Source organism: Dendrobates tinctorius, unplaced genomic scaffold (assembly GCF_039654945.1).
Source record: "Dendrobates tinctorius isolate UK_male_01 unplaced genomic scaffold, ASM3965494v1 ptg000029l, whole genome shotgun sequence".
NCBI lineage: Eukaryota > Metazoa > Chordata > Amphibia > Anura > Dendrobatidae > Dendrobates > Dendrobates tinctorius.
Genome location: NW_027361697.1, coordinates 10,198,369 through 10,224,496, shown reverse-complemented (window position 1 = coordinate 10,224,496; position 26,128 = coordinate 10,198,369). Strand labels below are relative to the sequence as shown.

General features: G+C 45.0%; 1 protein-coding gene across 1 annotated transcript in view; it reads right to left on the bottom strand.

Annotated features, from left to right (window-relative positions):
- LOC141085803 (uncharacterized) overlaps positions 1-25,477 on the bottom strand; it is a 187,733-nt gene extending 162,256 nt beyond the window's left edge. The window contains exons 1-3 of the mRNA XM_073571369.1: positions 25,369-25,477; positions 25,229-25,278; positions 24,959-25,015 (exon numbers count right to left, since the gene is read on the bottom strand). Coding sequence (XP_073427470.1) covers positions 24,959-25,015; positions 25,229-25,278; positions 25,369-25,417 — 156 coding nt within the window. The 5' untranslated portion in view covers positions 25,418-25,477. The remainder of the gene's footprint in view (positions 1-24,958; positions 25,016-25,228; positions 25,279-25,368) is intronic.
- Between the last annotated feature and the right edge of the window lie 651 nt (positions 25,478-26,128).

Genomic DNA, 26,128 nt, shown 5'->3' with positions numbered 1-26,128 from the left:
TAAAAAAATTAATTTGCCACATGTGTATATGCAACAGCGAATACTTACCAATCAGTAGAGAAGGAAGGTACTCACTTCACTCTCCATTTGTGCCAGTTCACCAGGGGTCGGTTGGTATTCCTCTCCAGAAGACATGCGGCAATAAAAAAAGAGACATTAGTACATGATAAATTGAGAAAAAAGGACAGACAGACATTAGATTTTATACTCACATTATCCCACTTGCTTTTAGTCTCCAAGGTCCTTCTGTCTTGCAGGCTGTAGAGTAGTGGACTGCCAGTGCCAACACCTTCTTTTCATATATACTACTCCCCAAACAATGTTTCTTTGTGTAGGGAGTGGCTTAAACCAGTGTCTAGTAGTGTTGAGCTTTCTGATACCGCAAGTATCGGGTATCGGCCGATATTTGCCGTATCGGAATTCCGATACCGAGTACCGATACTTTTTTCGTATCGGATACCGGAATCGGAAGTCCAAAATGCAATGAGCCACTTTTGTGGCTCTGATTGGCTGCCGAAATGACGTCATCATGATGCGCTGTCTGTGCGCATCATGATGCGCCGTCAGTTCGGGCCTTCGGGGGGGCTGTGCCAACTGTCCGGGGGTCTGTACCGGCCTGCCGGTGGTCTGTGCAGGCTCCGGTGGTCTGTGCCGGCCTGCCGGGGGGCTTTGCCGGCCTGCCGGTGGTCTGTGCAGGCTCCGGTGGTCTGTGCCGGCCTGCCGGGGGGCTGTGCCGGCCTGCCGGTGGTCTGTGCAGGCTCCGGGGGTCTGTGCCAGCCTGCCGGTGGTCTGTGCAGGCTCCGGTGGTCTGTGCAGGCCTGCTGGGGGGCTGTGCCGGCCTGCCGGTGGTCTGTGCAGGCTCCGGTGGTCTGTGCCGGCCTGCCGGGGGGCTGTGCCGGCCTGCCGGTGGTCTGTGCAGGCTCCGGGGGTCTGTGCAGGCATCGTCCGATGGTAGGTATCCTTCCGCACTGTATTCCTCCACCACTGTAAAAAAAAGTCCCTAGTCTCACTTTATGCCATTGCTGCGTGGGAATCCCATGCAGCAATGGCATAAAGTGAGACTAGGGACTTTTTTTTTTTAAATGGTGGAGGAATACAGTGCAGAAGGATACCTACCTTCCGTCATTGTATTCCTGGAGCTGATAGAGAACGGTAGCATCAGCTGATGCTGCTGTTCTCCACGCAAGATGGACGTGGGACCCTCGTGGACTTCTGCGGATCGGGGTAAGTATATTGGTGTTTTTTTATTTTGATATTTATTCCTCAGGCGACAATGGCTTCGGGGATCAAAGTGACAAGTGACGGTGATTATGTACTCTATGTTATATGTACTGTATGTCTATATGTATGTATTGTATGTAGTATATATGTATGTTGCATGCATGTAGTATATATGCAGTAAATATGTAGTATGCATGTTGCATGCATGTGGTATATATGTAGTATGTATGTTGCATGCATGTAGTGTATGTAGTATGCATGTAGTATATGTAGTATGTATGTTACATGTAGTATATATAGTATATATGTAGTATGCATGTTGCATGTATGTAGTATATATGTTGTATGTATGTTGCATGCATGTAGTATATATGTATTATGTATGGAGTATGTATGTAGCATGTATGTAGCATGTATGTTGCATGTAGTATATATGTAGTATGCATGTTGTATGTATGTAGTATGTATGTAGCATGTATGTAGTATGCATGTAGTATGCATGTAGTATATATGTAGTATGTATGTTACATGTAGTATATATAGTATATATAGTATATATGTAGTATGCATGTTGCATGCATGTAGTATATATGTTGTATGTATGTTGCATGCATGTAGTATACATGTATTATGTATGCAGTATGTATGTAGTATGCATGTAGTATATATGTAGTATATATGTTACATGTAGTATATATAGTATATATATATATAGTATGCATGTTGCATGCATGTAGTATATATGTTGTATGTATGTTGCATGCATGTAGTATATATGTATTATGTATGTAGCATGTATGTAGCATGTGTTACATGTAGTATATATGTAGTATGCATGTTGTATGTATGTAGCATGTATGTAGTATGTATGTTGCATGTAGTATATATGTAGTATGCATGTTGTATGTATGTAGTATGTATGTAGCATGTATGTAGTATGTATGTAGTATGCATGTAGTATATATGTAGTATGTATGTTACATGTAGTATATATAGTATATATAGTATATATGTAGTATGCATGTTGCATGCATGTAGTATATATGTTGTATGTATGTTGCATGCATGTAGTATACATGTATTATGTATGCAGTATGTATGTAGTATGCATGTAGTATATATGTAGTATATATGTTACATGTAGTATATATAGTATATATATATAGTATGCATGTTGCATGCATGTAGTATATATGTTGTATGTATGTTGCATGCATGTAGTATATATGTATTATGTATGTAGCATGTATGTAGCATGTAGCATGCATGTAGTATGTAGCATGTATGTAGTATGTGTTACATGTAGTATATGTAGTATGCATGTTGTATGTATGTAGCATGTATGTAGTATGTATGTTGCATGTAGTATATATGTAGTATGCATGTTGTATGTATGTAGCATGTATGTAGCATGTAAATTTTTTTTTTTTTTTTTACATTCAACACATTAGCCGGATGATGGGACTACTACTGTCCCATCATTGGCTAATGTGTCAATCACTGTCATGGTAGCAGGCATCGCCCGATGGGACTTGTAGTCCCATCGGACGATGCCTGCACAGACTACCGGAGCCTGCACAGACCACCGGCAGGCCGGCACAGCCCCCCGGCAGGCCGGCACAGACCACCGGAGCCTGCACAGACCACCGGCAGGCCGGCACAGCCCCCCGGCAGGCCGGCACAGACCACCGGAGCCTGCACAGACCCCCCGGAAGGCCGGCACAGCCCCCCGGCAGGCCGGCACAGACCACCGGAGCCTGCACAGATCCCCCGGCAGGCTGGCACAGACCACCGGAGCCTGCACAGAACCCCCGGCAGGCCGGCACAGCCCCCCGAAAGGCCCGTACAGACCCCAGAGAGGCTGTACAAGGCAAAAATAGGGTTTTTCTTATTCCGATACCGGAAGTCCCATAGACTTGAATGGGACTTCCGGTATCGGAATCGGCGATACCCGATATTTTTTTTAGATCGGCTGATACCATCCGATCCGATACTTTTAACACTAGTGTCTAGACATCTTTACTCAAAAAAAGCATGCGTACGAAAACCCAGGCAAACGCATATTCATACGCACGTCTGCGTTCCCATGGACTGTAATACATTGTTTTGACGCATTCCGTGCGCAAACATACACATGGGTTTTTTTGACCACTTTGGGCGGACCCAAAAATGCGTCTAGGCGCACACCTTGAAAAAAATGCATGCGTACGAAAACGCAGACGAACGCATGCAAACGCAAAAACATGCGCACGCCATGTTAAACATAGGTACGCAAGACTCATGCGCACGGATGCGCACGATGCTCTGCACACAAAAACGCTAATGTGAAACCAGGCTTACAACATGGTTACGATGCATAGTCCTGCAGTCAACGGAATCCCCACAGTGGCGGTGTAGAGTGCTGCACAGGGTACTACACTTGTCAGGGCGGGAGCCATCGCAGGAAGCACAACAGGGGACCCTAGCACATTTCCCATACCCTGAAGATCCTGAATCATTTCTCCAAGCTGAATCTGCATGACAACAAATGGGTGAGATTGGACCAATTTTTATTATGCATTGTTGTGTTGAGCACCTTTGTTTGATTTTTGGCCTTTTTATAGAGGATATTAATACACTCACACTACATTAGATGCATATACACACACATTTAATACTAAAAAAGTTACTCAGAGCACTGATAAGTTGTCATTCTTGTACTACCATGATGTAGTATTAATAGAAAACAAGCATAGTATACCCACTGAGTGAAAATATATATATTTATATTTCATTAGGTGAACAAATAATATGTATCACTCATGGTATACATATGGACTGTTAGGACCAACTGCAATTTAAATGAGAAACAAAGGAACCCCCCCACTAAGCAGTCATGAAGTCCAGGAAAGTATAGAAAATACAAATCATTATTAAATTTCAATATACCAGGACAATGATAAAAACGGGAAGCCAGAAGTGGCAGGAATACCAACACCCATGCAAAAGGCTGGGAACCACGCATCAATAAACATGTAACTATAGATATACAAATCAAGCCTGCATATAGATGTGAAGCAGGACAAAAGCCCCTTACACCATGGCATAAATAGTATAATATATAGCCCATATATATCGCAGGATAATATAAAAAATTCAGAGAATATAAATAAACAATATATAAGGTATATACCTTGCAGACTGCAGCAGCGGGGCACACGCAGTCCACCAGCCACCCCGACGCGGGTTTCAGAGAGATTACTCCTTCCTCAGGGGGCGTGTTTAATTAAAACCATGCAGGCATTATATATGGCAATGACCGGAAGTAGTCAAAGTACGCAGGTGCATAGGACCGCAAACAACACCCGACGCGCTGCACATATCACCCCGGCAACCCACGCCGGAAAACACATTGGACCCCATGTGAGCCAGGGTCGAGCGCACGGCGGAAGTGCAGACAGCGGGGGATGCCGAAGAACGGTGCATGCGCATCCCACATGATACACAATCGGCCATCTAAGCTATTGGCAACAGAGATATAATGCAGCAATTGTACAGGCACACAAATTTAAACCTAAAAATACAGTGGCTACATTCAATTTGGATAACATCACATACAAATAATTTTCATAAATGCCTAAATATAAAGATAGGATGAGGTTACAGCGAAATGTTATTTTACTACTGATGCATAATATAGAGTAGACAATTGAGCCATACATGTGACATATAACATTACAACAACATGTAAATTGCTTTTAGGCATCAATGACACAATATAATATAATAGTAGATAGCCATATATATAATATATGATATAGATGGTGTTTCTTATAATCAAGTCATCACAAATTACCCTAATAATCATTGATTACAAACAAAAATTAAATAAAAATAAATGAAAATTGAAATTGAATATAGAAGGACCGACATACATACATAACATATAACAAGTACATATACATATATAAACCACCCATCACAGAGGACATGTCTGGCACAATATGAAATTCTAGCCCCATAAATGAGAAACATCCAAATTATGGTGGAATAGACAGCTTCTTGAGAAATATTTAACCAGTAAGATGATTCCCAGAGGATTGAGGGTCCGGGTTATCCCCGGTTTTCCTGTAGACGATGATCAATTTATCTACAAATGGGAGGAGGCGTGTATGTAATATGTGTTCGCTGACCTTGATTCAACTCCTGATTAATTATAATACCACCAATGTCATTGAGCTGGATAAATTAATTGACGATACAAGCTGAGGTGCGGATTGGCTGCTCAGCAGATAGGATCCAGCAATTTGATACTGAACTAGATAAATCAATAGATTCACTTGTCAAAAAAATCCAGGAATCCCAACTGTCCAAATACAACAGGGACATGAGGGACTTCAGTCCAAAAAAGTTTACCATTGGAGGGCCAGGAATGGTCCTGGCCTTCAGAGAACTCCTTCAAATGTGTCTATATTTTCATCTGGTTGAATGCTCGAATACCTCATCTACATCCGTCATGTCATGTGATAGTAACAGACTCCGTGACCATTCATATCATCCATACAGGAGACAGGTTGATGAACTGTCAGTACCCAAGAGAAATGAAAATAAGGTGATTAACCTAAGTAAATAAACTCTCTCTAGAACTGATCTTGAACTCTTGAAAAAAGGTCTTTCTTTTTCACCTACACCTCCTTTTGATGCATTCACTGTGGTGAAAGACCTACACATGTTTGCTAGGTCATTGTTGTTCAGGAGATATTTCCATAATAATGAGTTATATCGATTTTTTTCCCACAGAGGAGGAGCAGAATGCGGGTGTTGGAAGAATTGACAAGTGAACATACACATGAAGGAGGTAAGATTCCTCCGTCAATTCATCCATGCTCCAGGAAGTTCCCTCCCCTGTCCTCATGTACCAACATTGATTTGTTCGTCCAGGTGGTGACTGAGAATCTGTTAAAAATTCCAAGATTCAATTATTGTGACAACCTTACTTGGGATGAAAGGAGCAGGTTGGAATTCTTTCAAAATTTGCCAGATGTGGTGCTGAAGCCGGTTGATAAGGGTGGTAACGTCGTTCTGTGGCCCACGGTGATGTACGAGAGAGAAGCTTTTCGATAATTAAACAATACCATCTGTTATAGAAAACAGACATATAATCCTTTCTCTACGTACTGCTCCCAATTGGATACCATCATTAAACGGGCGCTTCAGGACAACGTTATCACCAGGGACCTGGCTTTGGCTCTGACAGTTAATGATCAAACCATTGCCACTTCTCCCGAAGATTCACAAGAATATCTCGGTGCCACCTGGACGACCGATCATTTCAGGTAGAGGGAACTTTCTGGAGCATGTCAACAAGCGGATTGACTTCCATCTCCAGCCCCTAGTTGCTAATCTCCCATCCCTCTTGAGGGACACTGGAGAGTTGCTTCGAAAGGTTGATGGTTTGTGTTTAGATGGGGATGCTCTACTAGTCTCAGCAGATGTCGCATCTCTATACACAAACATTAAACACCAGGATGGCATGTTGGCTGTTAGATACTTTCTTGAGTCATCTTCATTATCTATTGGTTTGACAGGACTTCTGCTGGAACTACTCGAGTTTACCCTTACACATAACTTTTATGTGTTTAAGGGGTCTTTCTACCTGCAGCTCCAGGGTATAGCCATGGGAGCGGCCTTTGCGCCCTCGTATGCCTGTCTATTCCTGGGGCTGTGGGAGAGAGACCTCTTCCTGTCTGACGAACAGGGGTTAATGGACCGTGTCCCCTTTTGGATGTGGTACATTGTGATATCTTCTTCGTCTGGCAGGGCACATCCATCGACCTCCAGCAATTCATATCTATACTGAACAGCAATGACCATAACATCCATCTGACCTCTGTGTGGAGCCAGGACAGGATTGACTTTATTGATGTTACCCTTAAAAAAGACTCCATTGGTAATATACAGACTGACATTTTCAGGAAGGCCACGGCGATGAACATATTGCTTCACGCCTCCTCCTGTCATCCCCATCATATGATCAAGTCTATACCAGTGGGACAATTCCTCCGCCTATGTCGCATTTGTTCGACGAATTCTGATTTGTAAATTCAAGCGGAGGAATTAAGGGCACACCTTCTAGCACGGGGATACAGTAAGCGCCTTATCAAGAAGGCTTATCACAGGGCCTAACATGCATCAAGTGACGATCTACTCTATAGGACTACCCCCGATACAAAGGCTAATAATGACTTGAGATTTATTTCCTCATACAATCTCTATTCTGTTAGATTGGCACTTGAAAAAGCATGGCCCATCCTTAAGGTAGATCTGGTTATTAATAAAGTCCTCCCTAATAAACCTTCTATTACATTTCGGAGGGCAAAAAACCTCCGTGATCACCTTACTAGGAGTCATTATTCTAGTCAACAATTGACCACCTTTTTGGATGCAATTCCTATTAGGGGTGGTTGTGCTCCATATGGGAAGTGTGTAGCCTACTGTGACGACTCCTGGAGTAGACCCTCTGGGTCGTGACACCAACCCTCCCAGGGCGAGCTGACCTAGTGAAGACCACATACAGGGAGTGTCAGGGGCAAGCCCCAGGGGGTGAGGCACCACGACTGCTGGCACCAGGCGGCCGGCTCACAGGAGACACGAGTGGGTGAGAGTGTCTGCAGGAACGTGTAAAGTGTGGACACGGGAACACGTGGTATACAGAGACTTCGTTCGTCCGGGTGTGAGTGAAGCAGGAAGCGTGCAAGGAGCACGTCAGAGCACTGAGTCAGGCAGCAGGTGTGCCAGGAGGTGTAACAGAGTAAGAGACTGAGTACAGGATCAGAGTGTGTGCCCGGAGGCACAACTGAGTATAAGACAGAGCACGGAATCAGAGTGTGTGCCAGGAGGCATGACTGAGTATAAGACAGAGTACAGGGTAAGAGCGTGTGCCAGGAGGCACAACCGAGTATGAGACAGAGTACAGTGTCAGAGCATGTGCCAGGAGGCACAACCGAGTACGAGACAGAACACAGGGTCAGAGCGTGTGCCAGGAGGCACAACCAAGTACAAAGCAGAGTGCAGATTCAGAGCGTGTGCCAAGAGGCACAACAGAGTGCAAGGCAGAGGACCTGAGTACAGCGCACAGCCAGGCAGGGACACGGCAGACCAAGCCAGGAGCACAACAATAATCAGGCACCTCCCCTAGGGGGAGGTCGTCTGATATAGCACATGACTACTACTGGTTCCGGGTCAGGACCTAGCCAGAAAGCACATGACCACTACAGGTTCCGGGTCAGGTCCTCCATTACCATAGAGAGGACCGAGCCCTATACAGCACTGACAGGAGCGCGCAAGCGCAAACGTGACATGTAGGAGGAGGCCCGGGGACGAGAGCTGCGCGTGCGCACCCTACGGGACCCCCGGAGTGACCGCAGCTCCGGAAGAGATGACGTCGGGACCGAGGTCCCGCCCCCAGGTGAGCACGGCGTGACAGTACCCCCCCTTTACGCCCCCTCTTTCTAAAACTGGAGAGGAACTTAGACAAAATCTGGGGTGCGTGGATATTCTCCCTGGGTTCCCATGACCTCTCCTCGGGGCCAAAACCCTTCCAATCGACCAGGAACATGGTTCTCCCTCTTACCTTCTTCATGGCCAAAATGTCATTCACCTCAAACTCATCCCCCAAGCCAACAGGCTGGGGTGTGTGGCCTGGAGAAGGATGAAATCGGTTAAGAACCACAGGTTTTAGGAGAGACACATGGAAGGAATTGGGAATACGGAGTGAAGGAGGCAGCTTCAATTTGTAAGCAACATCATTAATCCGCCTGAGGACCTCAAAAGGACCAATGTAACGGGGACCCAGTTTGTAAGATGGTACCTTAAGGCGGACGTATTTGGTGGAGAGCCACACCTTGTCACCAGGGAGAAATGGAGGAACGTCCAGGCGCCTCTTGTCAGCGTGTAATTTCATTCTGTCCCGTGCTTTCTCGAGAGCGGTTTTGGTCTCCTGCCATACCCTGGAGAACTCCACAGACTGAGAATCGGCAGCAGGTACCCCCGAGACAGGAAGTACCGGTAGAGGCACATTGAGATGCTGTCCAAAGACGATGAAGAAAGGAGACTTGGTAGACGATTCACTGGAGTGATTATTGTAGGCGAACTCAGCCCAAGGAAGTAGACCGACCCAGTCATTCTGATGAGCATTAGAAAAATGCCGGAGATAGGATGTAAGGATCTGGTTGGTACGTTCCACCTGCCCATTGGTTTGGGGGTGATAGGCGGAAGAGAAATCCAATGACACTTTCATGAGTCCGCATAGAGCTCTCCAGAACGGGGAGGTGAATTGGACCCCTCTATCCGACACAATGTGCTGGGGGAAGCTGTGAATCCTGAAGATATGGGAAATGAAGATCTTCGCCAAGTCAGGAGCAGAGGGTAATCCGGGAAGAGGAATGAAGTGAGCCATCTTTGAAAATCGGTCTACAACCACCAAGACCACAGTACAACCGGAAGAACAAGGCAGATCAGTAATGAAATCCATGGCTATGTGCTGCCATGGAGCCGACGGAATGGGAAGCGGGAACAGAAGACCGGAGGGTGGTTGTCTGGGTATCTTGTTCTGGGCACAGGACGGGCAAGATGCTACAAAGTCTTTAACATCCTGGGAGAGTGAAGGCCACCAATAATGGCGAGAGATTAAGTCCAAAGTCTTTTTGACACCAACGTGGCCGGCAATCTTGGACGAATGTCCCCAATTTAGCACTCGTTTTCGGTTATTCTCAGCCACAAAGGTTCTTCCCGGAGGTAACGTGGTTAACTTGACAGGAGCCACAGTAATTACTTTGGATAAATCAATGATATGAGAGGGTTCTTCCTCTGCATCAGACGACAGGAATGATCTTGACAACGCATCCGCTCTAACGTTCTTATCGCCGGGCCGAAAATGTAGCTCAAAGTCAAAGCGGGCGAAGAATAGGGACCACCTGGCTTGCCGAGGATTGAGCCTCTGTGCGGACTGGATGTACGCCAGGTTCTTATGGTCTGTGAAGATCTTGAATGGATGTATGGCACCCTCCAGTAAGTACCTCCACTCCTCCAAGGCCAACTTAATGGCCAATAGCTCTTTGTCGCCAATGGAGTAGTTCTGCTCAGTGGAGGAAAATACTTTAGAAAAGAAGCCACAGGTGACAAAACGTCCAGAAGAGGATTTCTGCAGAAGGACTGCGCCAGCCCCAGTAGAGGATGCGTCTACCTCGAGAGTGAAAGGTCTACTAACCTCAGGTCGGTGAAGCGCCGGAGCAGCGGCGAAGGCTTGTTTCAACGACTGGAAGGCCTCTTCAGCCTCAGAGGGCCAAGCCTTTGGGTTAGCTCCCTTGCAGATAAGGGACGAGATGGGGCGAACCAACGAGGAAAAATGAGGAACGAACTGTCGGTAGTAGTTCGCAAAACCAAGGAAGCGTTGGATTGCCTTCACCCCATGGGGCTGTGGCCAATCGAGGACGGCGGACACTTTTGCCGGATCCATGCATAGACCTGATTCTGAGATAATGTACCCCAAGAATGGCAGGGACGTTTGCTCGAAGGCACATTTCTCGAGCTTGGCATAAAGGCGGTTCTCCCTCAGGCGCTGGAGGACTTGACGCACGTTCTTTCTGTGGGCGGAGAGGTCTGGAGAAAAAACGAGGATGTCATCCAGATAGACTACCACGCAGGAGTACAGCATATCCCGGAAGACGTCATTCACGAACTCCTGGAAAACCGCTGGGGCATTGCAGAGGCCGAAGGGCATGACCAAGTACTCGTAGTGACCGTCTCTGGTGTTAAAGGCGGTCTTCCACTCATCCCCGGAACGAATGCGGATCAAGTTGTAGGCCCCACGAAGATCCAGTTTGGTGAAAATTCGAGCTCCTCTAAGTCGGTCAAAGAGCTCCGGGATCAATGGCAATGGGTACTTGTTCTTGACCGTGATATTGTTCAGGCCTTGGTAGTCTATGCAAGGACGGAGGGAGCCGTCCTTCTTTTTTACAAAGAAAAATCCCGCTCCCGCGGGCGAGGAGGACTTACGGATGAAACCTCTAGCAAGGTTCTCCTGGATATAGTCAGACATAGCTTGGGTCTCAGCAGGGGATAGCGGGTATATCCTACCCCTGGGTGGCGTAGAACCAGGAATGAGGTCAATCGGACAGTCATATGGCCGATGGGGGGGCAGAGTCTCGGCCTCCTTCTTGTCGAAAACATCTGCAAAGGACCAGTAAGCCGACGGCAGACCTGTAGGTGCCGGGGATGGACCGGCAGAGTTCATCAGACGGACGGGCAACAGGCACTTCTGACAGAACGGTCCCCACCGGAGTATCTCGCCCGACCGCCAGTTCAGGGTTGGCTCATGAGTCCGTAGCCAAGGGAGGCCTAGAAGAAGTGCGTGAGACATGGTGGACAAGACGAGGAAGGAGATCTTCTCCAGGTGCAGGGCTCCGATCTGCAGCTCGATCTCTTCGGTGGCCTGGGTAACGGACTCCAGCACGGACGTACCATTGACCGAAACAATCGACCGAGGAGTCTCCAGGGATCTGACAGGAATCCGGTATTTTTTAACCGCCTCGAGTGTGATAAAATTCCCCTCCGCGCCAGAATCCAGGAAAGCCTCCTCAGAATAACGCTTGGCACCGAGATTCAATAATACGGACACGAGCAGGGGAGGAGAGGAATCACGTACACCTAGGGAGGCCTCTCCTATCAACCCTAGGCGGAGAAGTTTCACGGCTTCTTGGAGCAGGAACGGAGGAGGGGAGAGGAGCTCCTCTCTCTGGCTAATTCACGGGCACGTTCCTGAAACCGCAGGTCGATGCGTGTCGCCAGTGAGATCAGATCCTCTAAAGAGGTGGGAGTATCCCGACCTGCCAGTACGTCTTTGATCCGACTGGACAGGCCACGCCAAAAGATCCCTACGAGAGCCTCGTTGTTCCAACCGAGTTCGGAGGCCAAGGTACGAAAACGGATGGCATACTGTCCTACCAGTAGCGTACCCTGATGGAGGTTAAAGAGGGACTCGGTGATAGAGGCCAGCCGACCCGGCTCGTCGAACACCTTGCGGAAGGTGTCCAAAAAGGTGGAAAGCCGAGAGACGAGTGGGTCATTGCGCTCCCAGAGGGGGTTCACCCATGCTAATGCCTCCCCCTCTAAGTGTGAAACAATAAAGGCAATTTGGGCGCGCTCAGTGGGATAGTGCTGCGGCAAAAGCTCAAAATGTAACCGGCATTGGTTCAGAAATCCTCGACAAAACTTAGGGTCCCCGCTATATCGGGGTGGCTTGCCGAGGCGCGGTATCGGGTGCGGGGCCGAGGACTGGGCAGAAACGGATTGTATGGCCGACAAACGAGACTCCATGGATTTCAAAAAGACCATAATCCTGGTCTGACTCTCCCGTAGGAACACCAGTTCCTTTTGGATGGAGGTGGTGGCACCAGCGGGGTCCATGGCCTGATTATACTGTGACGACTCCTGGAGTGGACCCTCTGGGTCGTGACACCAACCCTCCCAGGGCGAGCTGACCTAGTGAAGACCACCCCCTATACAGGGAGTGTCAGGGGCAAGCCCCAGGGGGTGAGGCACCACGACTGCTGGCACTAGGCGGCCGGCTCACAGGAGACACGAGTGGGTGAGAGTGTCTGCAGGAACGTGTAAAGTGTGGACACGGGAACACGTGGTATACAGAGACTTCGTTCGTCCGGGTGTGAGTGAAGCAGGAAGCGTGCAAGGAGCACGTCAGAGCACTGAGTCAGGCAGCAGGTGTGCCAGGAGGTGTAACAGAGTAAGAGACTGAGTACAGGATCAGAGTGTGTGCCCGGAGGCACAACTGAGTATAAGACAGAGCACGGAATCAGAGTGTGTGCCAGGAGGCATGACTGAGTATAAGACAGAGTACAGGGTAAGAGCGTGTGCCAGGAGGCACAACCGAGTATGAGACAGAGTACAGTGTCAGAGCATGTGCCAGGAGGCACAACCGAGTACGAGACAGAACACAGGGTCAGAGCGTGTGCCAGGAGGCACAACCAAGTACAAAGCAGAGTGCAGATTCAGAGCGTGTGCCAAGAGGCACAACAGAGTGCAAGGCAGAGGACCTGAGTACAGCGCACAGCCAGGCAGGGACACGGCAGACCAAGCCAGGAGCACAACAATAATCAGGCACCTCCCCTAGGGGGAGGTCGTCTGATATAGCACATGACTACTACTGGTTCCGGGTCAGGACCTAGCCAGAAAGCACATGACCACTACAGGTTCCGGGTCAGGTCCTCCATTACCATAGAGAGGACCGAGCCCTATACAGCACTGACAGGAGCGCGCAAGCGCAAACGTGACATGTAGGAGGAGGCCCGGGGACGAGAGCTGCGCGTGCGCACCCTACGGGATCCCCGGAGTGACCGCAGCTCCGGAAGAGATGACGTCGGGACCGAGGTCCCGCCCCCAGGTGAGCACGGCGTGACACCTGCCCCAATATTGATCATTGCAATTCCTTTTCTAGCTCTGACGGCAACAAGAGCTTTAATATCAAATATCGTATCTCCTGTACCACTAAGTATGTCATATATTATGCTACCTGTCCGTGCGGACTTATATATGTGGGGATGACGACACAGCAGTTAAAAGTCCTCACAAGGGAGCATGTATTGGGGATTTTGGCTGCTGCTTCCCATACAGACACTTCCACCCTTAAAACAATACCCCGCCATTTTAAGATCTTCCATAAGTGTGATGCTACACTACTGAGGGTGCGTCGTATTGATGTTTTGAATATTAACATCAGGGGTGGGAATTTAACCAAACGTTTAGGACAGGGAGATGTGGTGGATATGGACGTTATGGACCATTCAGCCTCTGGGACTAAACGAAAATCTTTCGTTTGTGCCCTTTTTGTGATCGCCTACCTGTTGTGTATCTGATGTGGTATTTCACATGCATCAGTTTTTGTTTTATCTTTATGTTTTGTTCTATTTTTTGTCATTTGGTTTTAATTGTTGTTATTCTATTTAGAATTCATATTCCTGGGGTAATTTTGGCAAGTGGAGATGTCACGTGTCATTCGTCTACAAATACGTGAAGGATGAGGAATGATACAGCTTATGTTGTCTTCTTTTAGTCCTGTTTATTCTGCTTTAGCTAATTCATAATGTACGTTTCTCATTTATGGGGCTAGAATTTCATATTGTGCCAGACATGTCCTCTGTGATGGCTGGTTTATATATGTACATGCACTTGTTATATGTTAAGTATGTATGTTGGTCCTTGTATATTCAATTTCAATTTTTATTTAATTTTATTTCATTTTTGTTTGTAATCAATGCTTATTAGAGTAATTTGTGAGGACTATATTATAAGAAATACCATCTATATCATATATTATATACATGGCTATCTACTATTATATTATATTGTGTCATTGATGCCAAAAAGCAATTTACATGTTGTTGTAATGTTATATGTCACATGTATGGCTCAATTGACTACTCTATATTATGCATCAGTAGTGATATAGAAGAGTAAATGGTTTGCTTTATATCCCTTTAATTACCTTTAAGACTTCAAATGCCTTTTGCCTATTATTGCTATGTGTTATTCTTATGTAGACTATTAGTCTCTGTCTTCAAGGAAACTATACTTGTTATCATATTTGTTCTCAGCAACATGTTCTGGGTACATTGTTAACAAGGTACGACCCTGAGGTGATGGTGGGGGCCAAATGAGCTCCATAGAGTCACATATTGTTGTAAATGGTATAAAAGATTCCTTGTATTTCATTACGTCAGATAAAGTGATTTGACCACGGCTTGTGTGTTGAGTCTCTTGTCTCCAAGCGCTTGTCATCAGTAGGGCGAAAAACCTCATAATCCGGACTCACTGGTGATCTGGCATACCTGACGCTTGGTCAGAACAAAAAGCAGCTACGACAGTTTGACGCCCAACGGGGACCGTGGATACCAGCCTATTCGGAATCCGTATGTGGGAGCTTCCTGGGAGGTTGAATATGCAGAATCCAGGCTGCAGCAGGTGAGAACATTTATTCTTACATTGATTCTGCATCTGCAACCTTTCCAAGGATGTCTATATATCTCTGGGTAAGACTGTACAATACGGTTCAAAAGAACCCACATCACCAGTGAGTGGTATGTCTGTATGAGAGTTGAATAATAGAGTAATAAGATAATAATTGTCATCTGTATTATCTGTTAATCTGTTCTGGCAATATACTGATATACTAACTGGTTGTGTACTGGTGTACTGTGTAGCACAAAGACTGGGATAGACTATGTGCACCGTCTATTTTGGATTGGCAGTAAATCATATGAGCGGGTATTTTGTATAGGGCTGTGGTTTTTGGTTGTTTTGGACCTTCTGACGTTGGTTTGGTTTTCATTGATTCTTGTTTAAAAAGTTGGCTTTGGTGTTCTCAGAGTGTCAGTGGACACTGCTGTAGGTTAAGGTGTCAAATCCAAAGCGCAAGATAGGCAGGCTGTGTGAATCCTTGTATGTATGTCTATGAGAACCTCTGAATGAGTTGAGAGATGAGTAGTTGAGTATAAGGGATATAAATAAATCCCTGATTGATAAGGGGTTCCATTAGGCGTGGTCCTCTGTATGTGACAGAGGACATTATTCGACTCACTTTGAGCTGAATTAGGCGGAGTGATTGAGATAAGGGATTTTTGCTATCTTCTCTTTGTAAAATCAAATGACCACTGAAAAGTGAAAGAAAAAAATCCCTGAATGAGCACGTATAAATGAATCATCACACATCATTTTTGTGTCAAGAGATTTGTTACCTTTCTAGTTGTGGGAGATCCCGGACAGATGCATTATAGATATTTCAAATCTACATCTGAGACTGAATGAATAGAGTAATGATATAGCTCGTGTTATATGTGGCATTACATTGTAAAGTTTCCTGAATGCATTTGGACAGAAAAAGAGCAAAACTCAGTTAATCTCATTATACAGTTATCTGCTCTTACAGTGAAATCCTGTGATTTTGAGTTTTCTTTGTAGAAAATGATTTTGATAAGTCTAAAGAACTATGGAATTCTGTGAAGGACACTGCATTCTGATGTGAGGGGAAAAGATGGCGCTGCGCTGTTTCTTCTCTCCCCTTCTCTCGCTCCCCTCGTCTTATCTCTGCTGAATGTCTAATAAGAGGATTCACAGAGCTGCGCTCAGATTCTCTGTGGTTCTGAAATGCTCGCTATAAGATTTGTGCATTTTAAAGCAACAGTACTTAATTGAAGTGGAATGAAAATTTGTAAGTTGAAATTGAAAGTAAAATATGGTGCCTAATTTAGAAGGAAATTGTAAGTGATTGTTTGGTCATCAATGTGTTTTGAACCTGCTTCTAGTTGTGTGATTGATTTGTATAGCAAATTGTGGATCAACAAAGGAGGTAGCCGACTGTATGGCTGATAAAGTAGGTCAGAGGCCTATCACACCTGGGCCTTCTTACTTTAGTCAGCGGGTTTTTTTGTTGTGGGTGAGAGGCGAGGGCAAGGAGCCCTCTGGATATACCTTGGCAGGCTCACTCTGACTTGCTATGTGTGGGCTGTAAGACAGAGGTCCAGACACACAGAAGGGCATTTCAGAAGCAAGATGAGCTGTCTAAGTTGAAGTAGCCTTCCCACAATCCATGGAGCTGGGCTGGAAGGAAAAAGGCCTATTCCTATTCTAGCCAGCTGATCTAACGGATGAGAGGCAGAGAGCCTTCTCATTACATCCTGTAGGTCTACCGGGTGAGAGGCAAGGAGCCTTCCCGCTACACCTTGGCAGGCTCGCTCTGACTTGCTATGTGTGGCCGCCCGTAGATAAGGTTAGGCACACTAGAAGGGCATTTCAGAATAAAGGTGAGCTGTCGGTAGAAAAAGGATGAAGCCGTGGCAACTTTTTCTGTAAACAGTCGGTGCCCCCAATGGGATCCAAGACAGCTATGCAAATTGTAAAAGACAGAGAAGAAAGGAAGCAGTGAAACAAGTGGGACAAATATTGAAAAAGGCAAAAATACCAGAGTGTGAATGTTTGGATGTACAAAAAGGCACAGACAAGGGAAGAAAATAGGAAGTGAATAAATGATGTTTGAGAATGTGCAGCAGTATGAAAGGTGTATTATGAATGTTTTGATTGACAAAATTTAACCAGAGACCCAGACAAAACAGATGGACTTGTAAACACTGTGATCAGACTCAGACAAACCCAGACTGAATAGCTACTTATGTGACCTGTGCCACTGACCTAAGTATATTGCAAGTCCTATCCAGACAAGATCATATATAGTGACATAATAGTGTGGGTAGTGGGGACATTGACCTTTGAGGAGTAAGCTGACAGTAGACATTAGACGACCAACCACATCAGTACCTAGAAGGGCGACTAGAATAAGAAAGTTGCAGGTGTATTATCCCTGGAGCCCCTCTGACCAACTAGCTTTGTTGAAGCAATTGCCTGACCCTGAGGACCAACCATTCCCATTTTACAGACACATAAAGAAAATACAGCAGACATATAAGTGTACCTGAGAAAATGAAAACGGTCTTAGGAGCGCAGGAAAGAGCTCCTAAGACCGTTTTCATTTTCTCATTGCTCCTATCCTCCATTGGAGGTTTTCGGCTGGAGCTGCGGTGGAGACCTGACATTTTTGTCTGCCCCTGGGTTGCTTCCTAAGCGCTCCTCTATGACCGCTTATCACTGACTCTTATATAAGTGTACCTGGGCAGACTTAGAGATGTTGGTGAGTTTAAAGGCAGGTGACGCACTAAGACATATAATTAAGACACACACAGATGTGACAAAGAATCAGGCTTGGGGCATGGATGATAAATCTGCATGATCTGGGGAGACGTACTGTGAGTCACTAAGACAATGAGCTACAGTGGAACAATCAGAGCAGTCCGTACTCCTGACTAATGTGACACAGCAAAAAGGAGAGAGGGTAGAGATGTACTTTGGACGGTTACAACTGAAATGGGCAGACATGGGGTACAGTCCCATAAACCCACTTGATGCTAGAATACTGGCGAATGCATTCATTGACGGTATGAACAAAGACTTACGGGACGCAGTACAGACAACCAGACCTGAATGGAGATATGTAGAGCCAAAAGACCTCCTTAAGGTAGCTAAAAAAGTTGAGCAAACAAGGACGGAAAGACGACCTGTCATGTATGCTGGAGCACAAGGAAAACAGTAGAGACGTAGTAAGGTACCAAGGGACCTAGAAACAGTGAGGTGCTGGAATTGTGGTACTTACAAAACTTATTGTTAGTGATAATACCCCTATGAATTTACTGTTATAATTTAATTGAAAGAAGGAAACACTCCTTGTTTAAAGCAATACCCCTTGAGCCTAGCCAAATCAATGGCCCCAGCAGAGATATTAGAGAGTATGTTAAGGCAGGAGTTCTAGTGCAAAGATCTTCCCCCTCCGACACCCCTTTGTATCCCATTAGGAAAAAAAAGGACTCAAGGGTTTGCTCACACTTACAGAAAGGTTCATGACTTAAGGGCTATTAATGATGATACAGTAAGTGTGACCTCAGTTGTCCCTAACACACACACATCTGTCACAGATCCCAGTGATGTCAAAATGTTTCACAGTCATTGATTTAGCGGGTGCAATTTTATCTGTACCCCTGCACCCTGACTGTCAGTATCTTTCTCCTTTACTCATAAAGGTGAATAATATTGTTGGAGAGTCCTCCCACAAAGGGGGAAAGAAATCTCCTGCCATCTATTCAGCAGCGATGGCAGGGATCCTTGAGTAGTGGCAATCACCTCATCCGCAGATTGTACTATTACAGTACGTGGATGACCTTTTGCTGTTCTGCCTGGACCAGAGGTCCTGCAGGGAAGCTACGGTTTTCTTGCTATGTTTTTTTTTCAGGAAAGGGTTGCATGGTCTCACGTGACAAACAAAAGGTGACATTTGTTGGGACATTGTATTGCCGAAGGTACCAGACACCTGACAGGAAACAGGCAATTCAAAATCTCCCTCTACCCAGGTCACATCAGCATCTATGCACCTTCCTAGGTTTAGTGACCTGCAGTAGGCCTTGGATAAGGCCTGCCTCACAAATGTTGCAACCACTGATGACTGCTTGTCATCAGACCCGGGACCTCACACAAAATACAATTGATTGTGTCTGTGCGGTAGGAGCAGCGGCACTACTACTAGGAAAGGCATGTGAGATCACACTGACATTTCTTTTGACAATCTATTCCCCACATGACATCCATGCCATACTCGTACAAGTTCAACCAAAACATCTGTCTATGGCCAGACAGCTCCGACTTGAGTGTGCTCTACTAATTCCTGAGTATATTACCCTCAAAAGATGAATATGCAAATAAAGTCCGTGTAGCCTCATTTAAGAGTCTCAAACACGGGACTAGCCAGATCTTCCTCCAGGGAAGGACCCAGCCAAGGAGTGGCTCCTTTCGGAAACCACCATTACCACCATATTAAGTGGCCCTTTAAGTCAATATCCAGCTCTTTACGAGTTTACAGATATGACAAGGGAAATACCAAGGCCAGGTATCCATCCACAGATAGTTGTTTCGGGGTGTTGCCCCTCATCAGTGTGGAGTAGGATTCTGGCTAGGTGGGAGCAATGCCTAGTAGACCAACATCACGAAACAATCATTGACCTCAGGGAGACCAGTCAAAGAAAACACTGCGGCAGCCGGCAAAGGCGCTCAATCAGTGAAATCCTAGGTGCATTGCTCCCTGGGAAATACGAATATGCAAATAAAGTCCATGGAGCCTCATTTAAGAGTCTCAAGCACGGGACTAGCTAGATCTTCCTCCAGGGAAGGACCCAGCCAAGGTGTGGCTCCTTTCGGAAACCACCATTACCACCATATTAAGTGGCCCTTTAAGTCAATATCCAGCTCTTTACGAGTTTACAGATATGACAAGGGAAATACCAAGGCCAGGTATCCATCCACAGACAGCTGTTTCGGGGTGTTGCCCCTCATCAGTGTGGAGTAGGATTCTGGCTAGGTGGGAGCAATGCCTAGTAGACCAACATCACGAAACAATCACTGACCTCAGGGAGACCAGTCAAAGAAAACACTGCGGCAGCCGGCAAAGGCGCTCAATCAGTGAAATCCTAGGTGCATTGCTCCCTGGGAAATACGAATATGCAAATAAAGTCCATGGAGCCTCATTTAAGAGTCTCAAGCACGGGACTAGCTAGATCTTCCTCCAGGGAAGGACCCAGCCAAGGTGTGGCTCCTTTCGGAAACCACCATTACCACCATATTAAGTGGCCCTTTAAGTCAATATCCAGCTCTTTACGAGTTTACAGATATGACAAGGGAAATACCAAGGCCAGGTATCCATCCACAGACAGCTGTTTCGGGGTGTTGCCCCTCATCAGTGTGGAGTAGGATTCTGGCTAGGTGGGAGCAATGCCTAGTAGACCAACATCACGAAACAATCACTGACCTCAGGGAGACCAGTCAAAGAAAACACTGCGGCAGCCGGCAAAGGCGCTCAATCAGTGAAATCCTAGGTGCATTGCTCCCTGGGAAATACGAATATGCAAATAAAGTCCGTTGAGCCTCATTTAAGCGTCTCAAACACGGGACTAGCCAGACCCTCGATTTGACGGCCCCTTCCAAGTCCAGCTAACCACATCCACCTCAGTAAAACTTGAGAGAAAACCCACCTGGATCCACGCCAGTCACTGCAAGAAGGTCCTTTCACAAGTAGAATGACTCTACGCCTCATCACCTTGCTGGCAGTGACAGGGTTACTGCACTCTACAGAGACACAGGATAAACTCTTAAATGCTGACTGGGACAACAAAATTATTCGGCATCATGCTCTTCTTATAAAGGACATGGAAGGACAGAAACCGAAGGACTGTTGGATCTGTACACACAGCCCTGTATCTGCGAGGACTATGCCGTACTTAGCCTTACCTCTGGAGCCATGGGAGGTATTAACCCCACACTGCATACACAATGAGACTTGAACTCAATCTAGGTTTTGGGGAAAAGATGTGCCCCGTGATATATCTGCATCATTGGCTATAATCGGATGGGCCGCTAATCCCTGGTTTCAGTTTAATATAACGCGGCCTAAAGGTACAAATGTGGTGGCGGGAATATGACTCAGATGTCGGAAATATGGTCGCCAGGAGGAGGACTGAAATCCCTCACTCAGACCCCATTCCCAGTGATGGACTGTGGTTCAGTCTTCAACACACTGGAGCAAATACCTGTGGTGAGGACAATAATTGCTTCCGCATATACACTCGCGATCAGGCTGTAAATCATCTGCGGGTAAAATAATAAGGAAAGAAAGGGATAAATGTACATCTGGTATAAGTGGAAAACAAATGAATAATACTTGGTGGGCCCATAAGCCTATGTCAGGACTTTTGAGTTTATACCAATGTATACAAATCCCCGGTCACGTTTGTGTTCTCCCCGAAGGAGTATTCTTGGTTTGCGGACATCGTGCCTACAGGTGGGTGAGCCCGGACATAAGAGGGGTTTGCACTCTTGCCAAACTAACACCAGCCACTTTCATAGTTCCTCATAGTAAAATAGACACAGCAGCAGTCCCAATTCATACTTTGTATAGAAGGGCTGCAGATAATAAGCCCCGACCAAATGGTAGGCCGCATCTAGTAGAAATGGGGATAACAAATAAAATATTCAGTAGTATGCTAATATACCCCTTCATAACACAAATGTGGGATAAATTAGTAGAAGCTACCGACTACCTGGACGGTCAGATTTTTCCAGATTCTTGAAGTTCTTAATGATACTAATACAATACAGAGACAATTAATCATAGTTACTAACCAACATACTATAGTACTAGATTACCTGACAGCAAAAGAAGGAGGAATGTGTCAAATAATTGGTCCCACCTGTTGTAATTATATCGACCCTGCTGGCAATCTCCAGATCAGGGCCAGTATGGACAAAATAGGTGAACTTAGAGACCAATGGTTAAAACAACAGAGTGCAAACAGAGACTCCTGGTGGGGTAACACATTCTCTTTTCTAAATCCAGCAAATTGGTTTAATGGCTTTGCAGGATGGATTTTTGGCATTGTACAGACTTGTATGCAAATTTTGTTGTTTTGCTTATTGTTTTATGTAGCCGTAAAAGCGCTAATATGTGTATTACTTAAGCTACTGAATAATGTATGCATAAAAAAAGAATCTAAGGCTGAACCTTCTGTAGTGTATCATAGACCCCAGGTAGCCATTGCTGATGGGGAAAGTGAGTGTCCACACTGAGGGTGGATGGGCGAAGCAGGTAGGAAGCCCCCTTATGGGTACTAGACCCATGAGACAGTAGCTCCTTTGTGGACATCAGCTGACCCTGTGGCAAAAGTTATACCATTTACAAAAGGGGAAATTGATATAGAAGAGTTAATAGTTTGCTTTATATCCCTTTAATTACCTTTAAGACTTCAATTGCCTTTTGCCTATTAGTGCTATGTGTTATTCTTATGTAGACTATTAGTCTCTGTCTTCAAGGAAGCTATACTTGTTTTCATATTTGCTCTCAACAACATGTTCTGGGTACATTGTAAACAAGGTACGACCCTGAGGTGATGGTGGGGGCCAAATGAGCTCCATAGAGTCACATATTGTTGTAAATGGTATAAAAGATTCCTTGTATTTCATTACGTCAGATAAAGTGATTTGACCACGGCTTGTGTGTTGAGTCTCTTGTCTCCAAGCGCTTGTCATTAGAAGGGCAAAAAAACCTCATAATCTGGACTCACTGGTGATCTGGCATACCTGACGCTTGGTCAGAACAAAAAGCAGCTACGACAGTAGTAAAATAACATTTCGCTGTAACCTCATCCTATCTTTATATTTAGGCATTTATGAAAATTATTTGTATGTGATGTTATCCAAATTGAATGTAGACACTGTATTTTTAGGGTTAAATTTGTTTGCCTGTACAATTGCTGCATTATATCTCTGTTGCCAATAGCTTAGATGGCCGATTGTGTATCATGTGGGCTGCGCATGCGCCGTTCTTCGGCGTCCCCAGCTGTCTGCACTTCCGCCGTGTGCTCTACCCTGGATCACACGGGGTCCCATGTGTTTCCCGGCGTGGGTTGCCGGGGTGATATGTGCAGCGCGTCGGGTGTTGTTTGCGGCGCTATGCGCCTGCACACTTTGACTACTTCCGGCCATTGCCATATATAATGCCCGCATGTTTTTAATTAAAAACGTCCCGTGAGGAAGGAGTAATGAAACGTGGGTCGGGGTGGCTGGTGGACCGCGTGTGCCTCGCTGCTGCACTCTGCAAGGTATATACCTTGTATATTGTTTATTTATATTCTCAGAATTTTTTATATAATCCTGCGGTATATATGGTCTATGTTTTATATTATTTATGCCATGGTGTAAGGGGCTTTTGTCCTGCTTCACATCTATATGCAGGCTTGATTTGTATATCTATAGTTACATGTTTATTAATGCGTGGTTCCCAGCCTTTTGCATGGGTGTTGGTGTTCCTGCCCCTTCTTGCTTCCCGTTTTTATCATTGTCCTGGTATATTGAAATTTAATAATGATTTTGTATTTTCTATACTTTCCTGGATTTCATGAGTAAGCAGGGGGGGTTCCTTTCTTTCTCATGATGTAGTATTGTATAGTGGGATGATTTGACGTTGAGGTTTATAACTTCTTCTTAAAGTTCTCTAAAGGAGTAATAGTTATATGTAGAATAATTTCTACCATTTTTTACAGCATTCACTAAAGGGAATATTAATGACTGTATTCTGCCACCGATATACGTGGATGAGATGTATCTGAGAGATGTGATCACGAATCTCTATATAAACAATGACGGATAGCATTACTCGCCAGCCTGTGCTCCCAGTCCCTATCAGCGGCGCGTGGTGGTCCGGAAGGATGATGCAGTGATGAATTCAACAGGCTTTATTACAGTACCTTGATGAGAAGAGATGTCAAGGAAGATGAAGAAATGGAGATGAGGTAGGAGTGAGGACTGTAAGTTAGAGCTGTTATAGAAGCACCAGATTAGAGATGATAGGAGCTCCAGGTTGGAGGTAACAAGAGAATCCTTTCTCCAGCTCTGCAGCGCATGTGTGTTACAAGATGGCCAGAGTACAAAAGCAGGAAACAGCACGAAAAAGATAGGAGGAGCTATAGGCAGAGAGGTATTATGGGAAAGTACCATAACAAAATATTACAGTGTAATACAGCAATGGCCAGTAGATGGCAGCAAAGTATAACAAATACAATAGATGATAAACTAAGTATATACCATTACATAAATGTCCATGTATGGCTGAAAATCTATCAGAATAAACTGAAACAGCACAGACTGACAGCAAGAACACGTCAGTTTTCCTTCGTACTTTCTTTTCTAACTCATCTACAGGACAGGAGAGAGGAGGCACACTATCTCAAGTGTGAGTTAGAACACAAGTACAATATAGGAACAGGCTGCTAATGACTCTGCTCACACTAGATCATGGATTTTGCGTATAATGATATCAACAATGCTGAATCCATTTTCTAACAAATACTATCATTTTGGGGGGTTCTATTAGGGCTCTGGAAATTTTACACTATAGATTGAACTTTGTTTATAATAAAAAAAAGCACAGTAAGCTCTGAACACTAGCAGGAACAGAGTTTGTTAATTGATTCTCATATTTTTGAAATGCAATGAATTTATTTTATCATCATTAATGAAGACTGACATAATGAGATATACTTACTTTGCCTCTACATGTACAAATAAATTTAACCATTTCTTGCAGGACTTTTGGCACCATCTAATTGAGAGAAGACAATCAAAATGATCAGTCAGTGTAGGCATAATAATGTTGATACAATGAAATGAACATACAGTATGTACTATACAGTGTACCGCTGCTACTATACAGAAATTATGTTTGAATAAAAACAACTTAGCGTTTATTATTATAGATGTGTTCAAATTTCAGGGTGAAATTAATTATTGACATTTTTCACTTCAGGAATCTTACCTTTAAGTCATTAAAGAAGCATTGCCATCTGGATCCAGGATCTGTATCTCCTTCACAAATAGAGAAAACACAGACAAGTTATTTCAGAATGCATCAATATAATCAAGGTTGCAACACAATGTCACAATCTATCTACATACCTGCAGCGAGGCTGAGACCAGCCAGAACAAGGAATATGATCATCTTCATTCTGCAGATAGTGGAGCTCAAGGCATGAATGGTGCCAGTCAGTGCCCTTCTTTTATATCCCTAAATCAGGTGGCAACCCTGAACACACAATATGGCCCTACGCACATTGGAAACTGTCCTAGATGGCGGTAACTTTGATGCTAGAACTAATTCAATCAAGTCTATTGGTTTAGCTAAGACAACATTTAACATTTGCCAAATTTTCACATCCTGCATTAAATGTAAACATTAATATACCATGATGCTTTTTTACCCTTTAGCTTTTCTATCTGCCAGATTTTGCTGTTATTTTATTTGATAAATGCATTATTGCAGACTACAGTAGGAAACCATCAAATCTGTCAAAGTCTTAACATCCAAGTAATGCAACTTTATCTTCTAAAGGATTGGTCTGATGGGCAAATTCTGTGCCTGTAAACCTAGCTGTAGAGTTTGCTCACATGAACATCTTATCAGTCAGTGTGCCATCCATCACCAAGGACAGCACACTGACCAACGAAAGTCATAGTGCTAGAGCATAAGAGCGATCTTGTACATGGACCAATGGTCTGTGGGTAAATATCGCCCTACTCTCATCCGATGAGATCTGATAAGACAGTGTTATTGTTCAATGGCAGACAGCTGGAAACATCCATGATTCATATTAACATATGGAGACGGAGCTGCAATTTCTGCATTACTTTTACAGGTTTCCTAAAGGTGATTGACAGA